The sequence below is a fragment of the Procambarus clarkii genome, chromosome 5, assembly GCF_040958095.1.
Source record: "Procambarus clarkii isolate CNS0578487 chromosome 5, FALCON_Pclarkii_2.0, whole genome shotgun sequence".
Classification (NCBI taxonomy): Eukaryota; Metazoa; Arthropoda; class Malacostraca; order Decapoda; family Cambaridae; genus Procambarus; species Procambarus clarkii.
In genome coordinates this window covers 56,814,304-56,841,282 of record NC_091154.1, presented here as the reverse complement: position 1 = coordinate 56,841,282, position 26,979 = coordinate 56,814,304, and the positions used below count along the sequence as shown (strand labels likewise).

The 26,979-nt window shown below is 39.3% G+C and overlaps 1 protein-coding gene and 1 long non-coding RNA gene across 2 annotated transcripts in view; one reads left to right on the top strand and one right to left on the bottom strand.

The window, feature by feature from the left end:
• LOC138351028 (uncharacterized) overlaps positions 1 to 12,537 on the bottom strand; it is a 130,253-nt gene extending 117,716 nt beyond the window's left edge. Inside the window, exon 1 of the long non-coding RNA XR_011222331.1 lies at positions 12,402 to 12,537. This is a non-coding gene — a long non-coding RNA (uncharacterized lncRNA). The remainder of the gene's footprint in view (positions 1 to 12,401) is intronic.
• A 27-nt stretch (positions 12,538 to 12,564) lies between these two features.
• LOC138352267 (pneumococcal serine-rich repeat protein-like) lies at positions 12,565 to 15,139 on the top strand. Its single transcript, XM_069304652.1, has 2 exons — positions 12,565 to 14,526; positions 14,633 to 15,139. The coding sequence occupies exons 1-2, from the start codon at positions 12,565 to 12,567 to the stop codon at positions 15,137 to 15,139; spliced, it is 2,469 nt and encodes an 822-aa protein (XP_069160753.1).
• Positions 15,140 to 26,979: the final 11,840 nt, after the last annotated feature.

Here is a 26,979-nt window from a genome sequence, read left to right as displayed (position 1 = left end):
TCGAAATGATCATAGTAACTTATAGCACCCCATTCGACGTACTATCTGAATGTATTCTTTTTCTAACCGAGATCTCAAACTCTTTGTGGATATTATTCAAACGGGGAACAAGGATGAAATTTATAGTTTTATCGTTCGAGACAAGGGTTTATCAACATCTCCGCACAAATATGACAATCGTTTACGAGCTATATGTACTCGGGCAGTTACAAGTTATTTTTTGGATGTTAGAACAACAGAATGGGGTTGGACAGCGGCCACTCTGTGCGAAGAAATGGTTTCCACCCTCCAGATCCCGGATTCCTTTAAATATCAATTTATCGATGATGAACTTAAATGGAGTCTAATGGTTAGTTCCTGGAAGAGAGCCGTGGAAGATTTGACATTAGATGATAATATAGCTGAACGGAGCAAGGCTGCATTTATGGCTAAATCACAAAAACTGGATAAATTGATAGATGACAAAATAGCCGTCACACTGGAGTACTTGAGCCAGCAGGGATGTCTTGATGAGTTGGATATATATACATTATTTTATGCTTCTTTAGTAAAAGATCCTATTATAAACTTGGATTATGCTTCTTTGGCCATAATATGGGAACCATTAAAGAACAATAAATGAGGGCGCTGGGGCATCTTCCCGCTCTCACAGTAGGGAAGGAGGGGAGGGGGGGCCATCTTCCCTCTCTCACAGTAGGGAAGGAGGGGAAGGGGGGGGGGCATCTTCCCGCTCTCTCAGTAGGGAGGTGAAATATGTGTATGGGTGTACTCCTGTCCGTGGTGGTTCCCTATTTACTACCGGGTGAATAGGAGCACCAGGGTGAAAGAAAATGACCATTTGTTTCTGCTTTTTTTTTCTGGGGATCAAACCCCGGCCCTTAGGACTACCACCCTAGAGCGCTGTCCACTCAGCCGCCAGGCCCTGTGTACTCGCCTAATTTTACTTACCTTGCGGGGGTTGAGCTCTGACTCTTTGGTCCCGCCTCTCAACTGTCAATCAACTGGTGTACAGATTCCTGAGCCTATTGGGCTCTATCATATCTACATTTGAAACTGTGTATGGAGTCAGCCTCCACCACACCACTGCCTAGTGCAATCCATCCGTTAACTACTGACATTGAAAAAGTTCTTTCTAACGTCCCTGTGGCTCTTATCAATTCCCCGTGTGCGTGTGTGCGTGTGCGGTAGACACGCTTTGCCCGCAGATAGTATCAGTTAAGCCTTTCCAGGAGTAAACTGGAAAGAAATTGAAAAGCTTGCAAGCCCTTTTACCGGGAGAAGCCAACGTGTTTTGCTCGAGTGTTCGTGTCTTGAGGAAACACGGTCGCGTCGCCGCCTGGTTGATTATGCTTGAGGAAGGCAGGTATCAAGCAGGAGAGAAGGAAGGAGGTGGGTAGGTGGGGAGGTGTTAGGGGTGAGGTAATGTGCAGTATCTCCCTCCTTGCCTTCTACTCTCATCCCTCCCAGCCTATGTAGAAAAAAATCACTCAACCAACGTTACCAGGTTTTTGTAACATACACACATTGAGGAGCATTGGGCAACTCAATTTATACATTTTGTATGGTTTAGTGACGCTGACGACCACTGCTATTTAATGAAACTCGTTCACGTGTCTAAAACAGTGGTGACATATTTATTGGGATTGTGTAAGAGACACAAAGCACTGTGTAGTATTTTAAACTATTTTACTGAATTGATTATGTTATAAAATACTTGTTTATTATTCTTATAATAAATAAATCTTGAAGTTAGGAGCAAATGCTAAAAGTATAAATAAAAACCATTGATGAATCTTAGTAATGTAATAATGCTCAACCAATTAATTAACATATTTCTTTACATTAGAAAGGGAACTTAAGTGACTGACTGGACTCTGGCCAATGGTAGATTTAACCAGTTCAGTTATCATTTTCTGCACTTCAGAGTTACCTACTTCTTCCATTAATCACAAGGTAACATTTTGTAAATGATCCACACTATCTTTAGTTAGCACCTTAATAACAGTTATATGGGTAGTTAATTTATATTGGGGATATTTAGCCAAATTTACCTATTTTTTTTTTACATGATTCATGCTATTATTGACTAATTTATATTATTAATACCTGTATATTAATTTTATTTAACAGTTCTAAAGTTATATATATAGAAATAGAAATTTAGTAGCCACACTCCTACTAACATTCGGAATATTCAGCTGCACAAAGCTTTTAAAAAGCCATTTTATCAATGTTTCCCTTTAAATCTTTTTCATCTTCGATTACATCAAGTTCCCAAATAGAAAAATATTTAGACAAAGATAATTCTTATCTTTTAAATATTACTTTAGAACCATGTATAATTAAATTAGAGCCATTTCTTAGACACAATATTGTAATTGTAAATGTTTATGCTATAAAAATATGGATGGGATCTACTCGAAAAAGATATCCTGCGGCATCCCAATTACAATTTATACTACGAGTCGTAGTTAAGGAGCATGAAAGATATTGTTCTTATATATTTGTTGAACTCTTCTCTAACATTGACCAAAGAAGCATCATGTTCTGTGGAAAGAATTTCCAGGATCCCTGTCATTATGACTTAAAATTGCCTATCACGGGATATAGGTCTTACGCCAAAGATCCTTCCATATTTCTGATGATGATACAAGCATCCAATCAGGAACGAGAAGCTCTGAGAGAGATGATGATAGCAGACGGAATATCGATTCCATCGCCATGTAGCAAAGTTGATCAGGGTGCGCTGAAAAAGCTTATGTCCCTCAAACAATATTTGAATCGGCATTATTATTTTAGGTACATGATGTTTAAAAATATACGTTGGGAATTAACCCGAGATTTGAGAGCTTACGAAGCATGGTTGAAAAATACAAAATGGCTTACCTGCATTGATGACAGGATGCTTCAACATATGCGGTATTGTTTACATAAAAAATTTGGTTGTAACGACCCTCGTGAAGATATAATTTATAGGGACCCCAACTATAAAATTAGATCTCATTTAGGGGTACCCGAATATTGTGATAAATGGCCTAAAAATTATACATTTCGGGTTTTCAGTGATGGTGATGAAAAGTGTGATGATATATGTTGTATTACACTACGAAACCTTGACCGAATTTATCATTTAAATTCGGCGAAGAGCGAATTAATTGCTCGAATAGTGGTGAAAGAATACGGATCATTTTATGTAGAAAAGGTAAAACGCGTACTTTTCATAACCCAAAATCCCCATCTCTTTATGGACATCATTCAAATGGGAGAAAAGGAAGAAATCTGTCGTTTTATTATAGAAGACGAAGGTTTATCATCATCATCATCACCACCACCTCCAAATAGTTTGCAGGCAATGTGCGTCAATCAATTTGTGAATTCCTTTTTGGATATTAATAATTGGACCGTGGCCTGCTTACGTACAGCAATCAACACTAACCGTAATATTCCTTCTTTTTTAAAACGCCAATTAATCAACGAAGTTCAACGGAATCTAATGATTAGATCGTGGGAAAGAGCAGTGGCAGAAGAACCAACTATTGGACTTTTATTTAATAATCCATCATATCTGGATAATTAAAACCTTGTACTCCAAATGGCCACTCATCACCATTATTACATGATGCCAATATTTTTTTGGTAGCTAGGAGTTCATCATTTGAATAAAAGGTTACTAAAATATGTTTAAGTTTTGCAGCATCATACTCTTTTCTAAAGAATAAAATATAGTTGATAATTTCATTTACTGACGACGTCATTATGTATTCGTTTTTGGTAAATGAATGGAATAGTTAAGTGAAATTCTAAATTTTTATTACTTATATACTTCAACCCAAAATTTTATTTCTAATTAGCTTTTATTCTGTGTTAATCATCACTATATTTTGTAAAAGTAATAATAAAAAATGCACTAAGAAATACTATCTACCAAAATATTTTTTTTTTTAATAAATCAAGTCTGGGCAAAATTTTGGTTGGGGTAAGTAAGTTTAACAATAAATTGATTTGTGGAAATAATGTAATAAAATATATTCAGTATCTCATTGTTTCCTTTTTTTTACCCTAATTATTTAATTTAGAGGAATTATCACAACCACCACTGTCATCATTCAACAGTTTTGATTAATGAAATATATACATTATTAATCGGTTCGACCACCTCCCCACCTTCCTTCGCTATGTAAATAATAATGCCTGTTTTATGATATATTTCTTAGAGCTTGTAAACTTGTATCATCATCTCAGCAACTATTGTCGCTAATTAGAAATAAAATTTTGGTAAGAAGTATATAAGTAAGAAAAATTTAGAATTTCACTTAACTATTCCATTCATTTACCAAAAACGAATACATAATGACGTCGTCAGTAAATGAAATTATGAACTATATTTTATTCTTTAGAAAAGAGTATGATGCTGCAAAACTTAGAAAGATTTTAGTAACCTTTTATTCAAATGATGAACTCCTAGCTACCAAAAAAATATTAGCATCATGTAATAATGGTGACAGGTACAATTGGCCACATGGATTAGAAGAATTTATTTATCCAAATAGTATGGATCGTGATGATAAATACAAAACGAAAGATGAATACGTTACTTCTATTTTTAAAGCTCTTGATTACCTGGAAACCAAAGGTAGATTACCGAAACCTTCAATAGATTTGAGTAAATATCCCCAATATGAATTAACCACCCATATAACTGTTATTGAGGTGCTAACTAAATTGTCGAGGCTTCAAGATATTGTGGATCATTTACAAAATGTTGCCTTGCGACTAACGGAAGAAGTACGTAACTCTGAAGTGCAGAAAATGATAACTGAACTGGTTAAATTTACCATCGGCCACAGTCCAGTCAGTCACTCAAGTTCCCTTTCTAATGTAAAGATTGATATGTGAATTAATTGGTTGGGCATTATTACATTATTAAGATTCATCAATGTTTTTTCATTATTTGCTCCCAACTTTAGATTTATTTATTAGAAGAATAATAAACAAATATTTTCAATTCAGTAAAAAACAATTTCATTGAATTTGTTCTTAAAAAAATAAAAGTTCAGTAGTTGGTTCATCTGCCACTGCTCTTTCCCACGATCTAATCATTAGATTCTGTTGAACTTCGTTGATTAATTGGGGTTTTAAAAATCAGGAATGTTAGGGTTGGTGTTGATTGCTCTACGTAAGTAGGCCACGGTCCAATATCCCATTCTAGTAGTATCCAAAAAGGAATTCACAAATTGATTGACGCACATTGCCTGCAAACTATTTGGGTTGTGGGTGTTTTTATATGGAGGTGGTGGTGATGATGATGATGATAAACCTTCGTCTTCTATAATAAAACGACAGATTTCTTCTTTTTCTCCCGTTTGAATGAGGTCCATAAAGAGATGGGGATTTCGGGTTATGAAAGTACGCGTTTTACCTTTTCTACATAAAATGATCCGTATTCTTTCACCACTATTCGAGCAATTAATTCGCTCTTCGCCAAATTTAAATGATAAATTCGGTCAAGGTTTCCTATGTTAATACAACATATATCATCACACTTTTCATCACCATCACTGAAAACCCGAAATATATAATTTTCAGACCATTTATTACAATATTCGGGTACCCCCCAAAAATAAGAATTAGATTCAAGTTTATGGTTGGGGTCCCTATAAATTATATCTTGACGAGGGTCGCTACGATAACGTTCTATATGTAAACAATAGGGTTTATGTTGTTCCATCCTGTGAAAAACGTAGTTTAGCCATTTTTCATTTTTTAAACCATGCTTCGTAAGCTCTCAAATCTCGGGTTAATTCCCAACGTATATTTTTAAACATCATGTACCTAAAATAATAATGCCGATTCAAATATTGTTTGAGGGACATAAGCTTTTTCAGCGCACCCTGATCAACTTTGCTACATGGCGATGGAATCGATATTCCGTCTGCTATCATCATCTCTCTCAGAGCTTCTCGTTCCTGATTGGATGCTTGTATCATCATCAGAAATATGGAAGGATCTTTGGCGTAAGACCTATATCCCGTCATAGGCAATTTTAAGTAATGATACTTGGGGAACTCGAAATTATGTTTACAGAACATGATGCTTCTTTGGTCAATGTTAAAGAAGAGTTCCACAAACATATAAGAACAATATTTTACATGATCCCTAACTACGACTCGCAGTATAAATTGTAATTGGGAGGCGGCAGGATATCCTTCTTGAGTAGATCCCATCCATATTTTTATAGCATAAACATTTACAATTATAATTGGGTATAGCCATAATTTAATTATACATGGTTCTAAAGTAATATTTATAAGATAAGACTTATCTCTGTCTAAATATTCTTCTATTTGGGAACTTGATGTAATCGAAGATATAAAAGATTTAAAGGGAAACATTGATAAAATGGTTTTTTAAAAGCTTTGTGCAGCTGAATATTCAGAATGTTAGTAGGAGTGTGGCTACTAAATTTCTATTTCTATATATAACTTTAGAAGAAAAAAAAAATGAAGTAAAAATGTTAGCTGATCAACTCTTTGTGAGTATATTAAAGCAAAAAAATTTAATTACAGATTCAACAAGAATCAAGTTTTCAGCAACTATTGTCACAAATTAGGAAAAATAAATTAGCAAGAAGTATAAAAGTAATAAAAATTTAGAATTTCACTATCAAACAATTCATTTACCAAAAACTAGAACACATTGAAGAGAGTTATATTCATGTAGCCACCAAATTTGGAACAATTGACCAAAATTTGTCTAGAAATGACTTTGATAAATCCATTGCAAGAATTATTACCCATAAAATTAATAAGACTCAATTATTTAGTTGGAATAATAGATATCTGAAACCATTACTATGCCATTGTCAACTTTTATCCTGTGTTAATCATCACTGTATTTTGTAAAAGAAATAATAAAAAATGCACAAAATTGTTAATTAATTGCCCAGATTTGTTAAAAAAAAATCATTATCTACCATCCTTTTTTGTTTTGTATTGAGGTGGAGAGGTCAATTTTATTTTATCGGTTTGTCTATTTGAGTTTTTTTTTTTTTAATAAATAAAGTCTGGGCAAATTTTGGTTGGGGTAAGATAATACAATAAATTGATTTGTGGAAATAATATAATAAAATATATTCAGTAGCCATGAAACCTATATCCCAAATATGTGTGGTGAAGAATTCAGTCAGAGAATCAACCAGGCTGAACATTTGTGAAGTCACTCAGCAACAAAAAAAGGCCATACTTGTGATGAAGACAGTTGTATTTTTTTTTTTATATTGTGTTAAAGATGAAACTATTGAAGACCAAGAGTATCCTCAATAAAATATTGAGATAACCAAAATTGCGGCTATTTAGTATTAAGTAGAATGGTATAAAAAGGGGAACTAATCATTATTAAAAGTACAAGTTTGCAGAGACTATTGTCGCTAATTAGAAATAAAATTTTGGTAAGAAGTATATAAGTAATAAAAATTTAGAATTTCACTTAACTATTCCATTCATTTACCAAAAACGAATACATAATGACATCGTCAGTAAATGAAATTATCAACTATATTTTATTCTTTAGAAAAAGAGTATGATGCTGCAAAACTTAGAAAGATTTTAGTAACCTTTTATTCAAATGATGAACTCCTTGCTACCCAAAAAATATTGGCATCATGTAATAATGGTGATGAGTGGCCACATGGATTAGAAGAATTTATTTATCCAGATATGATGGATTACAAGGATAAATACAAAACGAAAGATGAATACGTTACTTCTATTTTTAAAGGCCTTGATTACCTGGAAACCAAAGGTAGATTACCGAAACCTTCAATAGATTTGAGTAAATATCCCCAATATGAATTAACCACCCATATAACTGTTATTGAGGTGCTAACTAAATTGTCGAGGCTTCAAGATAGTGTGGATCATTTACAAAATGTTGCCTTGCGACTAACGGAAGAAGTACGTAACTCTGAAGTGCAGAAAATGATAACTGAACTGGTTAAATTTACCATCGGCCACAGTCCAGTCAGTCACTCAAGTTCCCTTTCTAATGTAAAGATTGATATGTGAATTAATTGGTTGGACATTATTACATTATTAAGATTCATCAATGTTTTTTTTAGCATTTAATCCCAACTTTAGATTTATTTATTAGAAGAATAGTAAACAAATATTTTCAATTCAGTAAAAAACAATTTCATTGAATTTGTTCTTATTTAAATAAAAGTTCAGTAGTTGTTTCATCTGCCACTGCTCTTTCCCACGATCTAATCATTAGATTCCGTTGAACTTCGTTGATTAATTGGGGTTTTAAAAAATCAGGAATGTTAGGGTTGGTGTTGATTGCTCTACGTAAGTAGGCCACGGTCCAATATCCCATTCTAGTAGTATCCAAAAAGGAATTCACAAATTGATTGACGCACATTGCCTGCAAACTATTTGGGTTGTAGGTGTTTTTATATGGAGGTGGTGGTGATGATGATGATGATAAACCTTCATCTTCTATAATAAAACGACAGATTTCTTCCTTTTCTCCCATTTGAATGAGGTCCATAAAGAGATGGGGATTTCGGGTTATGAAAAGTACGCATTTTACCTTTTCTACATAAAATGATCCGTATTCTTTCACCACTATTCGAGCAATTAATTCCCCCTTCGCCAAATTTAAATGATAAATTCGGTCAAGGTTTCCTAGCGTAATATCACATATATCATCACACTTTTCATCACCATCACTGAAAACCCGAATTATATAATTTTCAGACCATTTATTACGATATTCGGGTACCCCCCAAAAATAAGAATTAGATTCAAGTTTATGGTTGGGGTCCCTATAAATTATATCTTGACGAGGGTAGCTATGACTTTGTTTTATATATAAACAATAGGGTTTATGTTGTTCCATCCTGTGAAAAACGTAGTTTAGCCATTTTTCATTTTTAAACCATGCTTCGTAAGCTCTCACATCTCGGGTTAATTCCCAACGTATATTTTTAAACATCATGTACCTAAAATAATAATGTCGATTCAAATATTGTTTGAGGGACATAAGCTTTTTCAGCGCACCCTGATCAACTTTGCTACATAGCGATGGAATCGATATTCCGTCTGCTATCATTATCTCTCTCAGAGCTTCTCGTTCCTGATTGGAAGCTTGTATCATCATCAGAAATATGGAAGGATCTTTGGCGTAGGACCTATATCCCTTGATAGGCACTATTAAGTAATCCGGATCATGGGGGTACTTGAAATTATGTTCACAGAACATGATGCTTCTTTGGTCAATGTTAGAGAAGAATTCTACAAACACATAAGAACAATAATTTTCATCCTCCCTAACTGCGACTCGCAGTATAAATTGTAATTGGGATGCCGCAGGATATCCTTCTTGAGTAGAACCCATCAATATATTTATAGCATAAACATTTACAATTTTGTGGTTTGATGATCTTAATTTAATTATAGATGGTTCTAATGTAATATTTATATCAACTGAACAATATTTGTCTACATATTTTTTTATTTGGGAACTTGATGTAATCGAAGATGTAAAAGATTTAAAGGGAAATAATGATACCATGGTTTTAAAAAGTTTGTACACCTGAATATTCCAAATATTAGTAAGAATGTGGCTACTAAATTTCTATTTGATGGAAGAGTAGCGAAGCGTGTGTTGGTTGGCCGTCAGTGGATGTAAAATGTGAGAGTAGCCTGCGACTACTTGATATTTATATAATTCAGCTGACACTGCTACCATCTACTCCGGGCAACCAGCTGTCTCCTCCAGGCATGATGGGACAGGGGGTTGCGTTGAACCTAGGGAACCTAACCTAACCTATCCTAGGGGAGGGTGCTTATCGCTTCGTAATAAGCTACCGTATACAGACTATATAAAAAGTTAGGTTATGGTAAGTACTATTAGGTTCAAATGAGAATGTAGTGGTATACAGGATGTAACTTCTGGTGGTCGAGCCACCAAGGATCCTTATCGGAGAGGATGCTGGCCTGGGATAAGACATTATTTGTTCAATGTGATTTTGAGGCAGGACAAAATGTTCAGACATGAGCATGTTTCAGTTATGTATGTTTTAAGGAGTTGAGAACTATTAATCTATCTCTCTCTTTCTCTCTATAAACACAAAATTGTTTTAAATAATAGTGTATGCCGGCTAAGTGTTCAAGCACCATATCGCTCCACGGTCTACTGATTTCTAGTACAAACAATTCCTAAGGCCATTATTAATCTGTACATCGTCCCCATTTGACATTTTTATCTAAATATCTTCCTACATTCAATGGACAACATCTTACTTTACAGTGACCATGTGATAAACAAATAAACAATCGCCAGTTTGCATTCTTGGCCAAAAAAACAGTATGATTTTTTGCATAATAGGCCAAAATGTTTACACTTAGCCAGAAACAACAAAGTCCTTGCTAACTTAGTTAAGTAAGACGAGAGCCCTGCATAATAGGCCAAGAAGTGAGTTCTGGCTATTAGGTACGACATATATATATATATATATATATATATATATATATATATATATATATATATATATATATATATATATATATATGTCGTACCTAATAGCCAGAACGCACTTCTCAGCCTACTATGCAAGGCCCAATTTGCCTAATAAGCCAAGTTTTCATGAATTAATTGTTTTTCGACTACCTAACCTACCTAACCTAACCTAACCTAACTTTTTCGGCTACCTAACCTAACCTAACCTATAAAGATAGGTTAGGTTAGGTTAGGTAGGGTTGGTTAGGTTCGGTCATATATCTACGTTAATTTTAACTCCAATAATAAAAAATTGACCTCATACATAATGAAATGGGTAGCTTTATCATTTAATAAGAAAAAAATTAGAGAAAATATATTAATTCAGGAAAACTTGGCTTATTAGGCAAATCCGGCCTTGCATAGTAGGCTGAGAAGTGCGTTCTGGCTACTAGGTACGACATATATATATATATATATATATATATATATATATATATATATATATATTATATATATATATATATATATATATATATATATATATATATATATATATATATAGACATATGTCGTACCTAGTAGCCAGAACGCACTTCTCAGCCTACTATACATGGCCCGATTTGCCTAATAAGCCAAGTTTTCATGAATTAATATATTTTCTCTAATTTTTTTCTTATGAAATGATAAAGCTACCCATTTCATTATGTATGAGGTCAATTTTTTTTATTGTAGTTAAAACTAACGTAGATATATGACCGAACCTAATCAACCCTACCTAACCTAACCTAACCTAACCTAACCTAACCTAACCTAACCTAACCTAACCTAACCAACCCTACCTAACCTAACCTAACCTAACTTAACCTTTCCTAAACTAACGCAACTAAGTCAATAATTTATGTTTTTTTAAATAATATAATAATAATACTTAAAATAAACCAATAGGAAACAATTTATTGAAAACAAATTTGCTTGACCAAACGCGACACCCAAGACCGATTTTGGGTATTTTAACTTCTTCCCAATTTCAAATATTTTCGTTATTTCTTCATTAAAAAATTCCTGGCTGCAAACTCTCAAGGTTCTGAGAAACATTCCAGAAAATACTGCTCGCTTAACCTGAATATGATGATTTGAGTCAAAATGAAGATATGAGCACACATCTTCTTCTTGAGGTTATCTTGAGATGATTTTGGGGCTTAGCTTCCCGTCGACCAGGCCTCCTTTTTGTTACACACCGCCAGGAAGCAGCCTGTAGCAGCTGTCTAACTCCTAGCTACCTATTTACTGCTAGGTAAACAGCTCCATCAGGGTGAAAGAAACTCTGTCCATTTGTTTCCTCCTCCGCCGGGAATCGAGTACGGAACCTTATGACAAAGAATCCCAAGCGCTGTCCACTAAGCCATCAGGCCCACACTGGTAGGTTACCTTTACAGATTGAATTTGAAACTCCTACAGATCCTGTGAATCATGATGTCTAAAAAAGACACCAGAACACCATTCTCTTCATTCTCAATTGTGAATTCAATTGACGGAAGCAGCGAAATAAGTTGAATGATAAAATCAGTCTGGTCACGGGTAACCGGCCACAGCCATAAAATATCGTCAACGTAACTATACCGCACAAAATTAGAAGGTAAAATCGTGGGTAAGATATTCGCTTCAAACGCTCGATGAGGGAACCGGCGAGAGGGAATTACCCATCATCGTGCCAAATGTTTGTGTATAAAATGAAACATTAAAGCTGAAATAATTAACTTAAATGCACAATTTTACTAGTTCAATGTTTTTTTTATAAACACACATTAGGCATGGCGACGGGTAGGTCCCTGGTACTCTACTAGATCATCACAGTCTTGTAAATGACAGTAAACACAAGCTGCACTTGAGTAACTTACGCACTACGACCCGCGGCTGCCCTCAGGAGACAATGATGCGCGATTGAGATTCTTGCTTACAGTGATACAAGCAACAGCAAGACGCTGGTACACAAGTGTTGCAGCAGCTGTGGTGAACCCTCGCACTACACGTGGGAGGTCTCTCTTATCTAGCCTCACGCTGATGAGCCATTATCACCTTATCTTCGTCACTTCCTTGTGTAGCTGGTCACAGGCACAGCATCTGCTGCTCAGCGGCACAGCAGCTGCTGCTCAGCGGCACAGCAGCTGCTGCTCAGCGGCACAGCAGCGCCTGCTCAGTGGCACAGCAGCTGCTGCTCAGTGGCACAGCAGCTCCTGCTCAGCGGCACAGCAGCTGCTCAGCGGCACAGTTGCTGCTCCTCAGCGGCACAGCAGCTGCTGCTCAGCGGCACAGCAGCTGCTCAGCGGCACAGCAGCTGCTCAGCGGCACAGCTGCTGCTCCTCAGCGGCACAGCAGCTGCTGCTCAGCGGCACAGCAGCTGCTCAGCGGCACAGCAGCTGCTCAGCGGCACAGCAGCTGCTCCTCAGCGGCACAGCAGCTGCTCAGCGGCACAGCTGCTGCTCAGCGGCACAGCAGCTGCTCCTCAGCGGCACAGCAGCGCTTCTCAGCGGCACAGCAGCTGCTCCTCAGCGGCACAGCAACTTCTCAGCGGCACAGCAGCTGCTCAGCGGCACAGTTGCTGCTCAGCGGCACAGCTGCTGCTCCTCAGCGGCACAGCAGCTGCTCAGCGGCACAGCTGCTGCTCAGCGGCACAGCAGCTGCTCCTCAGCGGCACAGCAGCGCTTCTCAGCGGCACAGCAACTGCTCAGCGGCACAGCAGCTGCTCCGCGGCACAGCTGCTGCTCAGCGGCACAGCTGCTGCTCAGCGGCACAGCTGCTGCTCCTCAGCGGCACAGCTGCTGCTCAGCGGCACAGCAGCTGCTCCTCAGCGGCACAGCAGCGCTTCTCAGCGGCACAGCTGCTGCTCAGCGGCACAGCAGCTGCTCCGCGGCACAGCTGCTGCTCAGCGGCACAGCTGCTGCTCCTCAGCGGCACAGCTGCTGCTCAGCGGCACAGCAGCTGCTCCTCAGTGGCACAGCAGCTGCTCCTCAGTGGCACAGCAGCTGCTCCTCAGCGGCACAGCAGCTGCTCAGCGGCACAGCTGCTGCTCAGCGGCACAGCAGCTGCTCCTCAGCGGCACAGCAGCGCTTCTCAGCGGCACAGCAACTGCTCAGCGGCACAGCAGCTGCTCCGCGGCACAGCTGCTGCTCAGCGGCACAGCTGCTGCTCCTCAGCGGCACAGCTGCTGCTCAGCGGCACAGCAGCTGCTCCTCAGCGGCACAGCAGCTGCTGCTCAGCGGCACAGCAGCTGCTCAGCGGCACAGCTGCTGCTCCTCAGCGGCACAGCAGCTGCTGCTCAGCGGCACAGCAGCTGCTCAGCGGCACAGCTGCTGCTCCTCAGCGGCACAGCAGCTGCTGCTCAGCGGCACAGCAGCTGCTCAGCGGAACAGCAGCTGCTCAGCGGCCCAGCAGCTGCTCAGCGGCACAGCAGCTGCTCCTCAGCGGCACAGCAGCTGCTCAGCGGCACAGCTGCTGCTCAGCGGCACAGCAGCTGCTCCTCAGCGGCACAGCAGCGCTTCTCAGCGGCACAGCAACTTCTCAGCGGCACAGCAGCTGCTCCGCGGCACAGCTGCTGCTCAGCGGCACAGCAGCTGCTCAGCGGCACAGCTGCTGCTCAGCGGCACAGCAGCTGCTCAGCGGCACAGCTGCTGCTCAGCGGCACAGCAGCTGCTCCTTAGCGGCACAGCAGCGCTTCTCAGCGGCACAGCAACTGCTCAGCGGCACAGCAATTGCTCCGCGGCACAGCAGCTGCTCCTCCGCGGCACAGCAGCTGCTCCTCAGCGGCAAAGCAGCTGCTCCGCGGCACAGCAGCTGCTCAGCGGCACAGCTGCTGCTCAGCGGCACAGCAGCTGCTCCTTAGCGGCACAGCAGCGCTTCTCAGCGGCACAGCAACTGCTCAGCGGCACAGCAATTGCTCCGCGGCACAGCAGCTGCTCCTCCGCGGCACAGCAGCTGCTCCTCAGCGGCAAAGCAGCTGCTCCGCGGCACAGCAGCTGCTCAGCGGCACAGCTGCTGCTCAGCGGCACAGCAGCTGCTCCTTAGCGGCACAGCAGCGCTTCTCAGCGGCACAGCAACTGCTCAGCGGCACAGCAATTGCTCCGCGGCACAGCAGCTGCTCCTCCGCGGCACAGCAGCTGCTCCTCAGCGGCAAAGCAGCTGCTCCGCGGCACAGCAGCTGCTCAGCGACGAAGCAGCTGCTCCTCAGCGGCACAGCAGCTGCTGCTCAGCGACACAGCAGCTGCTCCTCAGCGGCACAGCAGCTGCTCCTCAGCGGCACAGCAGCTGCTCCTCAGCGGCACAGCAGCTGCTCCTCAGCGGCACAGCAGCTGCTCCTCAGCGGCACAGCAGCTGCTCCTCAGCGACACAGCAGCTGCTCCTCAGCGGCACAGCAGCTGCTCCTCAGTGGCACAGCAGCTGCTCCTCAGTGGCACAGCAGCTGCTCCTCAGCGGCATAGCAGCTGCTCCTCAGTGGCACAGCAGCTGCTCCTCAGCGGCAAAGCAGCTGCTCCTCAGCGGCACAGCAGCTGCTCCTCAGCGGCACAACAGCTGCTCCTCAGCGGCACAGCAGCTGCTCCTCAGTGGCACAGCAGCTGCTCAGCGGCATCTCAGCTACTAGGCAGCAAGTTATCCTGATTTGCCTGGAAGGATAAAATACAAGGTGCAAGAACTCCACCTAAGCTAACCTACCGATGCATAGAAAACCCTTAAGTCTGTGAGCTGTTATTTTCCATAGCACTACCTAATATGTACGTTGGGGCCCATAAAGTACAAAGTGAGACGCATGAGTCAAGAGGACGCGTTGGTAATCACTCACTTCAGTTGTTCCAGCAGCATTTCTCTAACTTTTTCACTAAAGTACTGTACAGCAATTTCCAAGAGCACCAGAGTACTTAGTCTAACCCAAAACCCTAACCTGACTCACCCTAACCAAAGACATCCTCACTTAACACACCCTACTCTAACACACCCTAACCTAACTCACCATAACCTAACACACCGTAACCTAACACACCCTAATCTAACACAACCTAACGTAATAAATCATAACCTAACACACTGTAACCTAACACACCCTAATCTAACACACCCTAACTTAACACACCATAACCTAACACACCGTAACCTAACACACCCTAATCTAACACAACCTAACGTAATAAACCATAACCTAACACACTGTAACCTAACACACCCTAATCTAACACACCCTAACTTAACACACCATAACGTAACACACCGTAATCTAATGCACCATAACCTAACACACCCTAATACACTCTCACCTAATGCACCATCATCTAAAACACTCTACTCTAACACACCCTAACCAAACACACCCTAGCCTAACACATCCTATTCTAAAACACCCTACCCTAACATCCTGATACACCATCACCTAATGTGCCCTCATCTAATACACACTACTATAACACACCCTAACCTAAGATGCCCCTAACCTAACACACCCAACTCTTAAACACCCTAACCAACACACCCAACTCTTAAACACCCTAACCAACACACCCAACTCTTAAACACCCTAACCAACACACCCAACTCTTAAACACCCTAACCAACACACCCAACTCTTAAACACCCTAACCAACACACCCAACTCTTAAACACCCTAACAACACACCCAACTCTTAAACACCCTAACCTAACACAGCATAACCTAATACACCAGAACCTAATACATTCTAATCTAAAACACACTATGATCTAATACACTGGAAGCTAAAACACCCTAAACCAACACACACTAATCTAATACACCCTAATATAATTCCCCCTTATGTAAAACATTATATTCTAACACACCCGAACGTATCTAGCACACCCCTAACATAATCTAGCACATCCTAACATAACCTAGCACACTCCAAACATAATCAAACACACCCTAACGTAACCTAGCACACTTTAACATAACCTAACACACACTAAAATAACAAGACACACCCTGAAGTAACCTAACAAACACTAACATAACCTAACACACCCTAACGTAACCTAACAAACCTTAACATAACCAAACACTTCCAAACGTAACCTAACACTCCCTAACATAACCTAACACACACTAACACAACCTAATACACCCCTAACATAACCCAGCACACCCTAACATAGCCAAACACAGCCTAACATAACCTAGGGCAACCTAACATAACCTAATATACCCTAACATATATCCTAACATACCCTAACATAACCTAGCACACCCCAACATAACCTAAGACACCCCTAACATAACCCAGCACACTCTAACATAAACTAACACACCCTAACGTAACATAACACACCCTACCATAACCTAACAAACATCTAACATAACCTAACACACATTAACAAAATATATCCAAGAGTAACATAACACACCCTAACATATACTAACATATCCTAACATAACCTTGCACACCCTAATGTAACCTAACACATCTTAACCGAACCTAACACACCCTAAAATACCCTAACAAACCCTAAAATAAACTAGCATACCATAACATAACCACACTATAATATAGATTAACACACACTAACATAATTAATACACATACCCTAACTTAACATAACACACCCTAATGTAACCTACAACACTCTAACTTAACCTAACACATTCTAAAATAACGTATCACACCCAAACGTTACCTAACTCACCGTAATATAGCCTAGCACACCCTAACATAACCTAACACATCCGAATGTAACATAACACACCCTAACTTAACCTAACACACCCTAACCTAACCTAACACACCCTAATATAAACTAACACACCCTAACATAACCTAACACATCCTAATGTAACGTAACACACCCTAACTTAACCTAACACACCCTAACCTAACCCAGCACACCCTAACATAAACTAACACACCCTAACATAAACTAACACACCCTAACATAACCTAACACACCCTAACATAACCTGACACACTTTAACATAACCTAACACACACTAACATAACCTAACACACCCTAACATAACCAAACACACCCTAACATAACCAAACACACTCTAAAATAACCTAACACACCCTAACATAACCTAACACACTCTAACATAACCTAACACACACTAACATAACCTAACACACTCTAACATAACCAAACACACACTAACATAACCTAACACACCGTAACATAACCTAACACACCTTAACATAACCTAACACACTTTAACATAACCTAACACACACTAACATAACCTAACACACCCTAACATAACCTAACACACACTAACATAACATAACACACACTAACATAACCTAACACACACTAACATAACCTAACACACTCTAACATAACCTAACACACATTAACATAACCAAACACACTCTAACATCACCTAACACACTCTAAAATAACCTAACACACACTAACATAACCTAACACATGCTAACATAACCTGACACACCCTAATATAACCTAACACACCCTAACATAACCTATCACACGCTAATATAACCTAACACACCCTGGTGTGTTAGGTTATATTACACTGGTGCAAGCTATACATAAAATATAATGTAAAAAATTATATTTAATATATGATTAAATTCTGTTTTATTCCACAGTAAGTTTCAAATTGATACAAGCTATTAGTTAGGGCGACGTTGGGTCGGATTCTTATACAGGTGTCTTTGATTCACTTGTGCTCTACAGCTGTGAGTTGACACACTTGTGCTCTACAGCTGTGAGTTGACACACCTGTGCTATACAGGTGTGTTGACACATCTTTGCTCGTACAGCACAGAAAAGTTTTTATGCAGATACAAATTTTTGATTCAGATACAATTCCTCGATTCTGCAGATATAAATATAAATACGGGTGTGTGTAAACCTATTTTCAGCCAATCATCTTTAAAGTTTGACCCAACCACCGTTATGCTGAATTCAACAACTCTAATTGTAACATACTATGCAGCAAAAAAATATTTTCTTGCATATAAATGATTAGTAATTTTGATATATATGTGTTGAATATAGGAGGTCCCACCTCTGGTTACGTTGTAGGGATCCCTCGGCCTGGAGGAAGAGGACAATTATTATACAGACATCAGCCACCTGCACATACTAAGTCAACTAAGACCCTCTGCGGGTCTTAGTTGACCCGCAGAGGATCTTATGCAGTATATGACGGGCCTTGAAACCCGCCGTATACTGCAGGTATGTTGACGACATTTTTACACAGGTACCTGATGCCAGATGTCTGCAGCAGCTGAAGGAGGCATTTGACCGGAATTCTGTGTTGAGTTTCACGTACGAGATGGAGAATAATGGGAAGCTGACCTTTCTGGATTTAACAGTCACGGAAAGGAGCGGAGGTTTCCACACTGCAGTCTACAATAAGGAAACAAACATAGGAATGTGCCTCAATGCCAACAGTGACTGCCCAAACAGGTACAAGAGGAGTGTTGTCAACGCTTATGTCGACCGTGCTCTCAGCCACAGCTCAGGATGGAAGCAAGTCGATGAAGAACTCTGTATGGTAAGGCAGGTCCTAGTCAACAACGGTTTCTCTAACGGTTTCGTTGAACACATCATAAAAAGAAAGGTGAAACGCCATGCAACTTCTGAAGAGTCAACTAACACAACACTTGTACCCCCTATTAGACTATTTTACAGGAACTTCTTTTCCTCAGCTCATAAAACAGAGGAAAAGGTCCTGAAAGATATTGTTGATAGAAACGTTATCCCTACAGACAAAAATCAGAAGATACAACTGACGATTTACTATAAAACCAAGAAAACGGCCAGCCTGCTCATGAGAAACTCTCCAGACACAAAGCAGAACGCTTTAAAAGAGACCAACGTCGTCTATGCCTTCAAATGCCCACTTGGGGACTGTAAGCCTCAAAAAACTCTGTATATAGGCAAGACAACAACATCTCTTGCCAGGCGATTAACGTTGCATAAGCAACAGGGTTCCATTAAGGAACATATAATCTCTTCCCACAACCAGACCATCACCAGAGAAATCTTAGCAAACAACACAGAAATCATCGATAGATACAGAGATAGCAGGCGGCTTGACATCTGCGAGGCACTACACATCAAGAAGTCAACACCAGCAATCAACAGGCAATTAATGCACAACTATATTCTACCCACTTCAAGACTCCGCTCCAATATAGAAGCATCAAGAAATATGGGCCAATAGGCCCTCTGCAGTTACTTCAATTCTTACCTTCATTACCCATTGTTTCGTGTTCTATCTTGTGTTAAAAGTTTTGTTCACCTCATCCAAAACTGTTGTAACATATCACCTCACCCAAAATGCGGGTATAAATTGAAAAATGAAAGCTGTTTAAATCCTTGCATAGTAATAACTCTGTTTAGTGGTTGCAGGTTATAGTTGTGTGTGTGTAAACTAAAAGTCTTTGAAAATGTAATAAGTTATTACGAAACGAGTTCAAGTGTCGCGTCAGACTAGAAATAAAAATGAATTTTCAGAATTGAGTTTTCAATTACCATCAACAGTGAAAAGAAACATAAGAAGTATCGAGAAAATTCGTGTTAGAATTATTAATCTTACTTTTTCGGTCATATTTAATAATATATGTAAATATATATATATATATATATATATATATATATATATATATATATATATATATATATATGTCGTACCTAGTAGCCAGAACGCACTTCTCAGCCTACTATGCAAGGCCCGATTTGCCTAATAAGCCAAGTTTTCATGAATTAATGTTTTTTCGACTACCTAACCTACCTAACCTGACCTAACCTAACTTTTTCTGCTACCTAACCGAACCTAACCTATAAAGATAGGTTAGGTTAGGTTAGGTAGGGTTGGTTAGGTTCGGTCATATATCTACGTTAATTTTAACTCTAATAAAAAAAATTGACCTCATACATAATGAAATGGGTAGCTTTATCATTTCATAAGAAAAAAATTAGAGAAAATATATTAATTCAGGAAAACTTGGCTTATTAGGCAAATCGGGCCTTGCATAATAGGCTGAGAAGTGCGTTCTGGCTATTAGGTACGACATATATATATATATATATATATATATATATATATATATATATATATATATATATATATATGTCGTACCTAGTAGCCAGAACGCACTTCTCGGCCTACTATTCAAGGCCCGATTTGCCTAATAAGCCAAGTTTTCCTGAATTAATATATTTTCTCTAATTTTTTTCTTATGAAATGATAAAGCTACCCATTTCATTATGTATGAGGTCAATTTTTTTTATTGGAGGTAAAATTAACGTAGATATATGACCGAACCTAACCAACCCTACCTAACCTAACCTAACCTATCTTTATAGGTTAGGTTGGGTTAGGTAGCCGAAAAAGTTAGGTTAGGTTAGGTTAGGTAGGTTAGATAGTCGAAAAACAATTAATTCATGAAAACTTAGCTTATTAGGAAAATCGGGCCTTGCATAGTAGGTTGAGAAGTGAGTTCTGGCTACTAGGTACGACATATATATATATATATATATATATATATATATATATATATATATATATATATATATATATATATATATATATATATATATATATATATATAAATATATATATATATATATATATATATATATATATATATATATATATATATATATATATATATATATATATATATATATATCGTACCTAGTAGCCAGAACGTACCTCTCAGCCTACTATGCAAGGCCCGATTTGCCTAATAAGCCAAGTTTTCATGAATTAATTGTTTTTCGACTACCTAACCTACCTAACCTAACCTAACCTAACTTTTTCGGCTACCTAACCTAATCTAACCTATAAAGATAGGTTAGGTTAGGTTAGGTTGGGTTGGTTAGGTTTGATCAAATATCTACGTTAATTTTAACTACAATAAAAAAATTGACCTCATACATAATGAAATGAGTAGCTTTATCATTTCATAAGAAAAAAATTAGAGAAAATATATTAATTCAGGAAAACTTGGCTTATTAGGCAAATCGGGCCTTGCATAGTAGGCTGAGAAGTGCGTTCTGGCTACTAGGTACGACATATATATATATATATATATATATATATATATATATATATATATATATATATATATATATATATATATATATATATATATATATATATATATATATATATATATATATATATAACTGAAACCTCACACCCCAGAAGTGACTCGACCCCATACTCCAACGAACACTGTGAATTAGGATAGACAGTGAAGGAAGGAACTCTGTGAAGTAGGATAGATTGTGAAGAAAGCAACACTCTTAAGTAGGGTAGATTGTGAAGCAAGGAACACTCGGAAAACGGATAGATTATGAAGCAGGGAATACACTTACTCCTACGAACTTATTTACTTACTGACGAAAGCTTTTACGAACCTGTACATCTTTTCTCACTCTTTGATGGTCGTGACACACATGGCAATAGGTTTGTGCTCCACGTAGGAGAGTATCCACCGTAGAGGATGAGCTCATTATAATTACTCTGGACTCTCTAACATTACTAAGCGGTTAATGTGACTACGTGAAAGAAAGCTAAAGAAGAAGCCGGACAGAGACGCCTCTTCACTGAAGTAGGATAGATGGTGAAGCAAGGAACACTGTGAATGTGAATAGATTGTGAAGAAATGTACATTATGAAGTGGGACAGATTTTGAGGAAAGCAACACTCTGAAGTAGAATAGATTGTGAAGCAAGGAAAACTCTGAAGGATAGATTGAGAACCAAGGAACACTGTCAATAAGGATAGACTGTGAAGTAAGGAACACTCCGAAATAGAATAAAATGAGAAGTAGGGAGCACTGAAGTAGGACAGAATGTAAAGCAAGGAACACCCTTTGAAGTACGATAGATTCTGAAGCAAGGAACACTGTGAAGTAGAAAAGATTGTGAAGCAAGCAACTCTCTGATCTTGGATAGATTGTGAAACAAGGTACACCCTGCAGAAGGACACATTGTGAAGCAAGGAACACTCAAAAGAAGGTACATTGTGAAGAAAGGAACACTGTGAAGAGATATTGAAGCAAGGAACAATGTGAAGTAGAATAGATTGTGATGCAAAGAACACTGTGATTTAGGATAGATTGTGAAGAAAGCAACACTCTTAAGCAGGATAGATTGTGAAACAAGGAACTTTCTGAAAAAGGATAGATTGTGAAACAAGGTACACTCTGAAGAAGGATTGATTGTGAAGCAAGGAACACTCTGAATACGGATTGATTGTGATGCAAGGAACACTGTGAAGTTGGAGAGATTGTAAAGCAAAGAACACTCTGAATTAGGATGGATTGTGAAGGAAGGTACACTGTGAAGGAGAAAATGTGAAGCAAGGAACACTCTTAAATCGGATAAAATGTGATGCAAGGAATACTGAAGTTGGAGAGAATGTGAAGCAAGGAACACTGTGAAGAAGGAAAGAATGTGAAGCAAGGGCCAGTGTGAATAAAGAGAGAACGTGAAGCTATGAACACTGTCAAGTAAGAGATATTAAGAAGCAAGGAACTCTGTGAAGTAGGAGAGAGGAACGTTGTGAAGAAGGAGAGAATGTGAAAAAAGGAAGACTGCAAAATTAGAGGGAATGTGAAGCAAGGAACGCTGCGAAGAAAAAGAGGTTGTCAAGCAAGGAATACTGTGAAACAGAAAGTGTAAAGCAAGGAATACTGTAAAGTAGGAGAGATTGTGAAGCAAGGAACACTGTGAAGACGGAGAAATTGGGAAGCAAGCAACACTGTCAGGTAAGAGAGATTGTGAAGCAAACTAACTCTCTTAAGTAGCAGAGAATGTGAAACAGGTAACATTGTGAAGAAGGAGAGATTGTGTAGCAAAGAACACTGTCAATTATGAGAAATTGTGAAGCAAGGAACACAGTGAATAGGAGAGATTGTAAATCAATGAACGTTGTAAAGAAGGAAAGAATGTGACGCAAGAAACACTGTGAAGCTGGAGAGATTGTGAAGCAAGGGACACTGTGAAGCATATGAAACTGTGAAGCAAAGAACACTGTGAGGTAAGAGAGAATGTGAAGCACTGAACATTGTGAAGCAGAAGAGAACGTGAAGCAAGAAACGCTGTGAAGAAGGAGAGATTTTGATGCAAGGCACACTGGAAAGTAGGAGAGATTGTGAAGCAAAGATCACTTTGAAGAAGGATAGATTGTGAAGCATGGAACACTCTGAAAAAGGATCGATTGTGAAGCAGAGGAATGCTCTGAAGAAGGATAGATTGTGAAGCAAGCAACATTGTGAAGTAGGAGAAATTGTGATGCAAGGAATACTGTCAAATAAGAGAAGACGTGAAGCAACTAACTCTGTAAAGTAGCAGAGAATGTGAAGTAAAGAACACTGTGAAGTAGGAGAGATGTTGACGCAAGGAACACTGTTAAGTAAAAGGAATTGTAAAGCAAAGAACACTGTAAAGTAGGAGAAAATGTTACGAAAGGAACACTTTGACATAGGATAGATTGTGAAGAAAAGCAACACTCTGAAGTAGGATAGATTATGAAGTAAGGAACACTGTGAAATAGGATTGATTATGAAGAAAAGCGACACTCCGAAGTAGGATAGATTGTGAAGCAAGGCCCACTGTGAAGTAGGAGAGATTGTGAGATCTTGAGAGATCTTGAGAGATCTTGAGATGATTTCGGGGCTTTAGTGCCCCCGCGGCCCGGTCCTCGACCAGGCCTCCACCGCCAGGAAGCAGCCCGTGACAGCTGACTAACTCCCAGGTACCTATTTACTGCTAGGTAACAGGGGCATTCAGGGTGAAAGAAACTTTGCCCATTTGTTTCTGCCTCGTGCGGGAATCGAACCCGCGCCACAGAATTACGAGTCCTGCGCTCTATCCACCAGACTACGAGGCCGCAAAGCAAGGAATGTGAAGCAAGGAACACTCAGAAAAAGGATCGACTGTGAAGCAGGAAATGCTCTGAAGAGGGATAGATTGTGAAGCAAGCAACACTTTGAAGTAGGAGAGATTGTGACGCAAGGAGCACTGTGAAGTAGGATAGATTGTGAAGTAAGCAACTCTCTGATCTTGGATAGATTGGGAAACAAGGAACACTCTGAAGAAGGATACCGTGTGAAGCAAGGAACACTGTGAAGTAGGAGAGATTGTGAAGCAAGGAACACTGTTAATGAGTATAGATTGTGAAGCAAGGAACACTGTGAAGTGGGATAGATTTCGAAGAAAGCAACACTCTGAAGTAGGATAGACTGTGAAGCAAGGAAAACTCTAACGATGGATGGATTGTGAAGCAAGGAACGCTGTGAAGTAGGAGAGATTGTTAAGCAAGGAACACTGTCAAGTAAGAGGGAACGTGAAGCAACTAACTCTGTTAAGTAGCAGAGAATGTGAAGCAAGGAACACTGTGAAGTAGCAGAGAATGTGAAGGAAGGAACACTGTGAATCTGAATAGATTTTTAAGAAAGAAACATATTTAAACCAAAGAGATTGTGAAGCAAAGAGCAATCCTTTTAGAAAGGAAGTCAGCATAAGTGTTTAGAAAAGGATTCACCACGGGTACTTACAAAAAGAGACAGAATATGCGTTTAGAAAAGGAGTAAGCGCATGTGCTTTGAAAGGAAGTCAACATATGTGTTTAGATAGCGAGTCGTCACATGCGTTTAGAAAGGGAGTCTGCACATGTGCTTAGAAAGGGAGTCAGCATGTGTGTTCAGAAAGGGATTCAGTTCATGTGTTTAGAAAGAGTCAGAATATGTGTTTAGAAATTGAGTCAGAAAATGTGTTTAGAACGGGAGTCAGCACATTTGTTTTGAAAGGGAGTCATCATATGTTTTTAGGAATATAAGTCATCATGTGTGTTTAGAAACGGAGTTAGCACATGGGTTGTAAAAGGGAGTCAGCAAATGTGATTAGAAAGGAAGTCAGCACGTGTGTTAACAAAGGGAGATATCACATGTCCTTTGAAAGGGAGTTAGCACATGTTGTTAGAAATGGAGTCAGCTTATGAGTTTAGAAAGAGAGTAAGCACATGTGATTAGAGAGGTACTTAGCACATGCTTTGTGAAGTGTGTCAGCACATGTGCTTAGAAAGGTGTTAGCACATGTCCTTAGAAAGGAAGTCAGCATATGTTTTTTTGAAAGGAAGTCTCCAAATGTGTTTAAAATGGAGTCAGCATATGTGCGTTGTTTGGGAGTCAGCATATGAGTTTAGAGAGAGAAATGGCACATGTGTTAAAAGAGTCAGTACATGTGCATGGAAGGTGAATCAGCACATGTTCTTAGAAAGGAAGATAGCATATGAGTTTTTAAGGGGAGTCTACACATATGCTTAGAAAGGGAGTCAGCACATGTGCTTATAAAACGAGTCAGCATAAGTTTTTAGAAAAGATATCAGAATATGTTTTTAGAACGTGAGTCAGCACAAGTGCATTGAAAGAAAGTCAGCATATGTAGTTAGAAAAGGTGTCAGCACATTTGTTTAGAAATAGAGTCAGAATATGTGTTTAGAAAGAGAGTCAGCACATGAGTTTTGAAAGAGTCAGCATATATGTTGTGAAAGGGGAGTCAGCATTATTATAGTCTGTGGGTTGGTTGGTGTTGTCGTCGTTGATCCTTCTCTATGGACAACCCAACCCACAACTTGGTAGAGTGCTTATACTAGGAGATCACTCTTGGCGCTTCTGGCTCTTGGAGAGGGGCTCAACGTCACACGTTTAGGGGATGCGGCTACAACACTTAGCCTCGTTGTCACGTGCACACACCCACTCGAGCCGCTGTGACTCCCCACTCTCTCCTTATGAGATATGATCTCCTCAATCCCCTATGACTTACTAGTATTACCTCCTACCCTGTCCACAGCAGTGGTTCTTGGTTCTTTCTCTCTCTCTCTCTCTCTTTACTACCTCCTGGGAAGCCTCACTAGGACAAGGGCAAACACCAGCAAATTGGGATACATTTACTGGACAAAGCACATACACGATACATACACACATATAATAATAATGAATCCTATACTCTATAATATTACAATCAGGTTGCTCTCCAACACCATCAGAACTCTATTATCAGTTTACCAAGTGGTATCCTATCTCCTGGTTCACCACCTGATACTATCAACCTCCTCAAGTTGATCAAGTCTACATACACTTTTGCACCATCAGCAAGAGAATATATATATGTATCTATAAATGTGTACAAAGAAAATCAGCATTTGAATGCAATAACATATATCAGTATAAATGTTCATTGATACACAACACTGATCAATCGATCACTCTATCAGTCCTAGAACGCATACATCTGTAGGTAATCCAGCCTACGACTGTAACTCTAAACTTCAGTGTAAAACACTCCTTGACATAAGAATGCCAACAGTCACTCACCTCTCACTGCGTCTTGTACGCTAATGACAACCAAACACTATCAACTCCCTACAAGTAATCCACCAGAACTTCCCTTCCACCTCTGGAAGTTCACTACCCTGATATCTTCAGGTTCTTCCGG

Excerpts from the sequence above, each read along its gene's own strand:
- LOC138352267 (XM_069304652.1), top strand. The coding sequence starts at position 12,565 with ATGAGCCATTATCACCTTATCTTCGTCACTTCCTTGTGTAGCTGGTCA. Across the intron at positions 14,527-14,632 it reads GGCACAGCAGCTGCTCAGCG|CAGCTGCTCCTCCGCGGCAC; the intron begins GCACAGCTGCTG and ends TCCGCGGCACAG.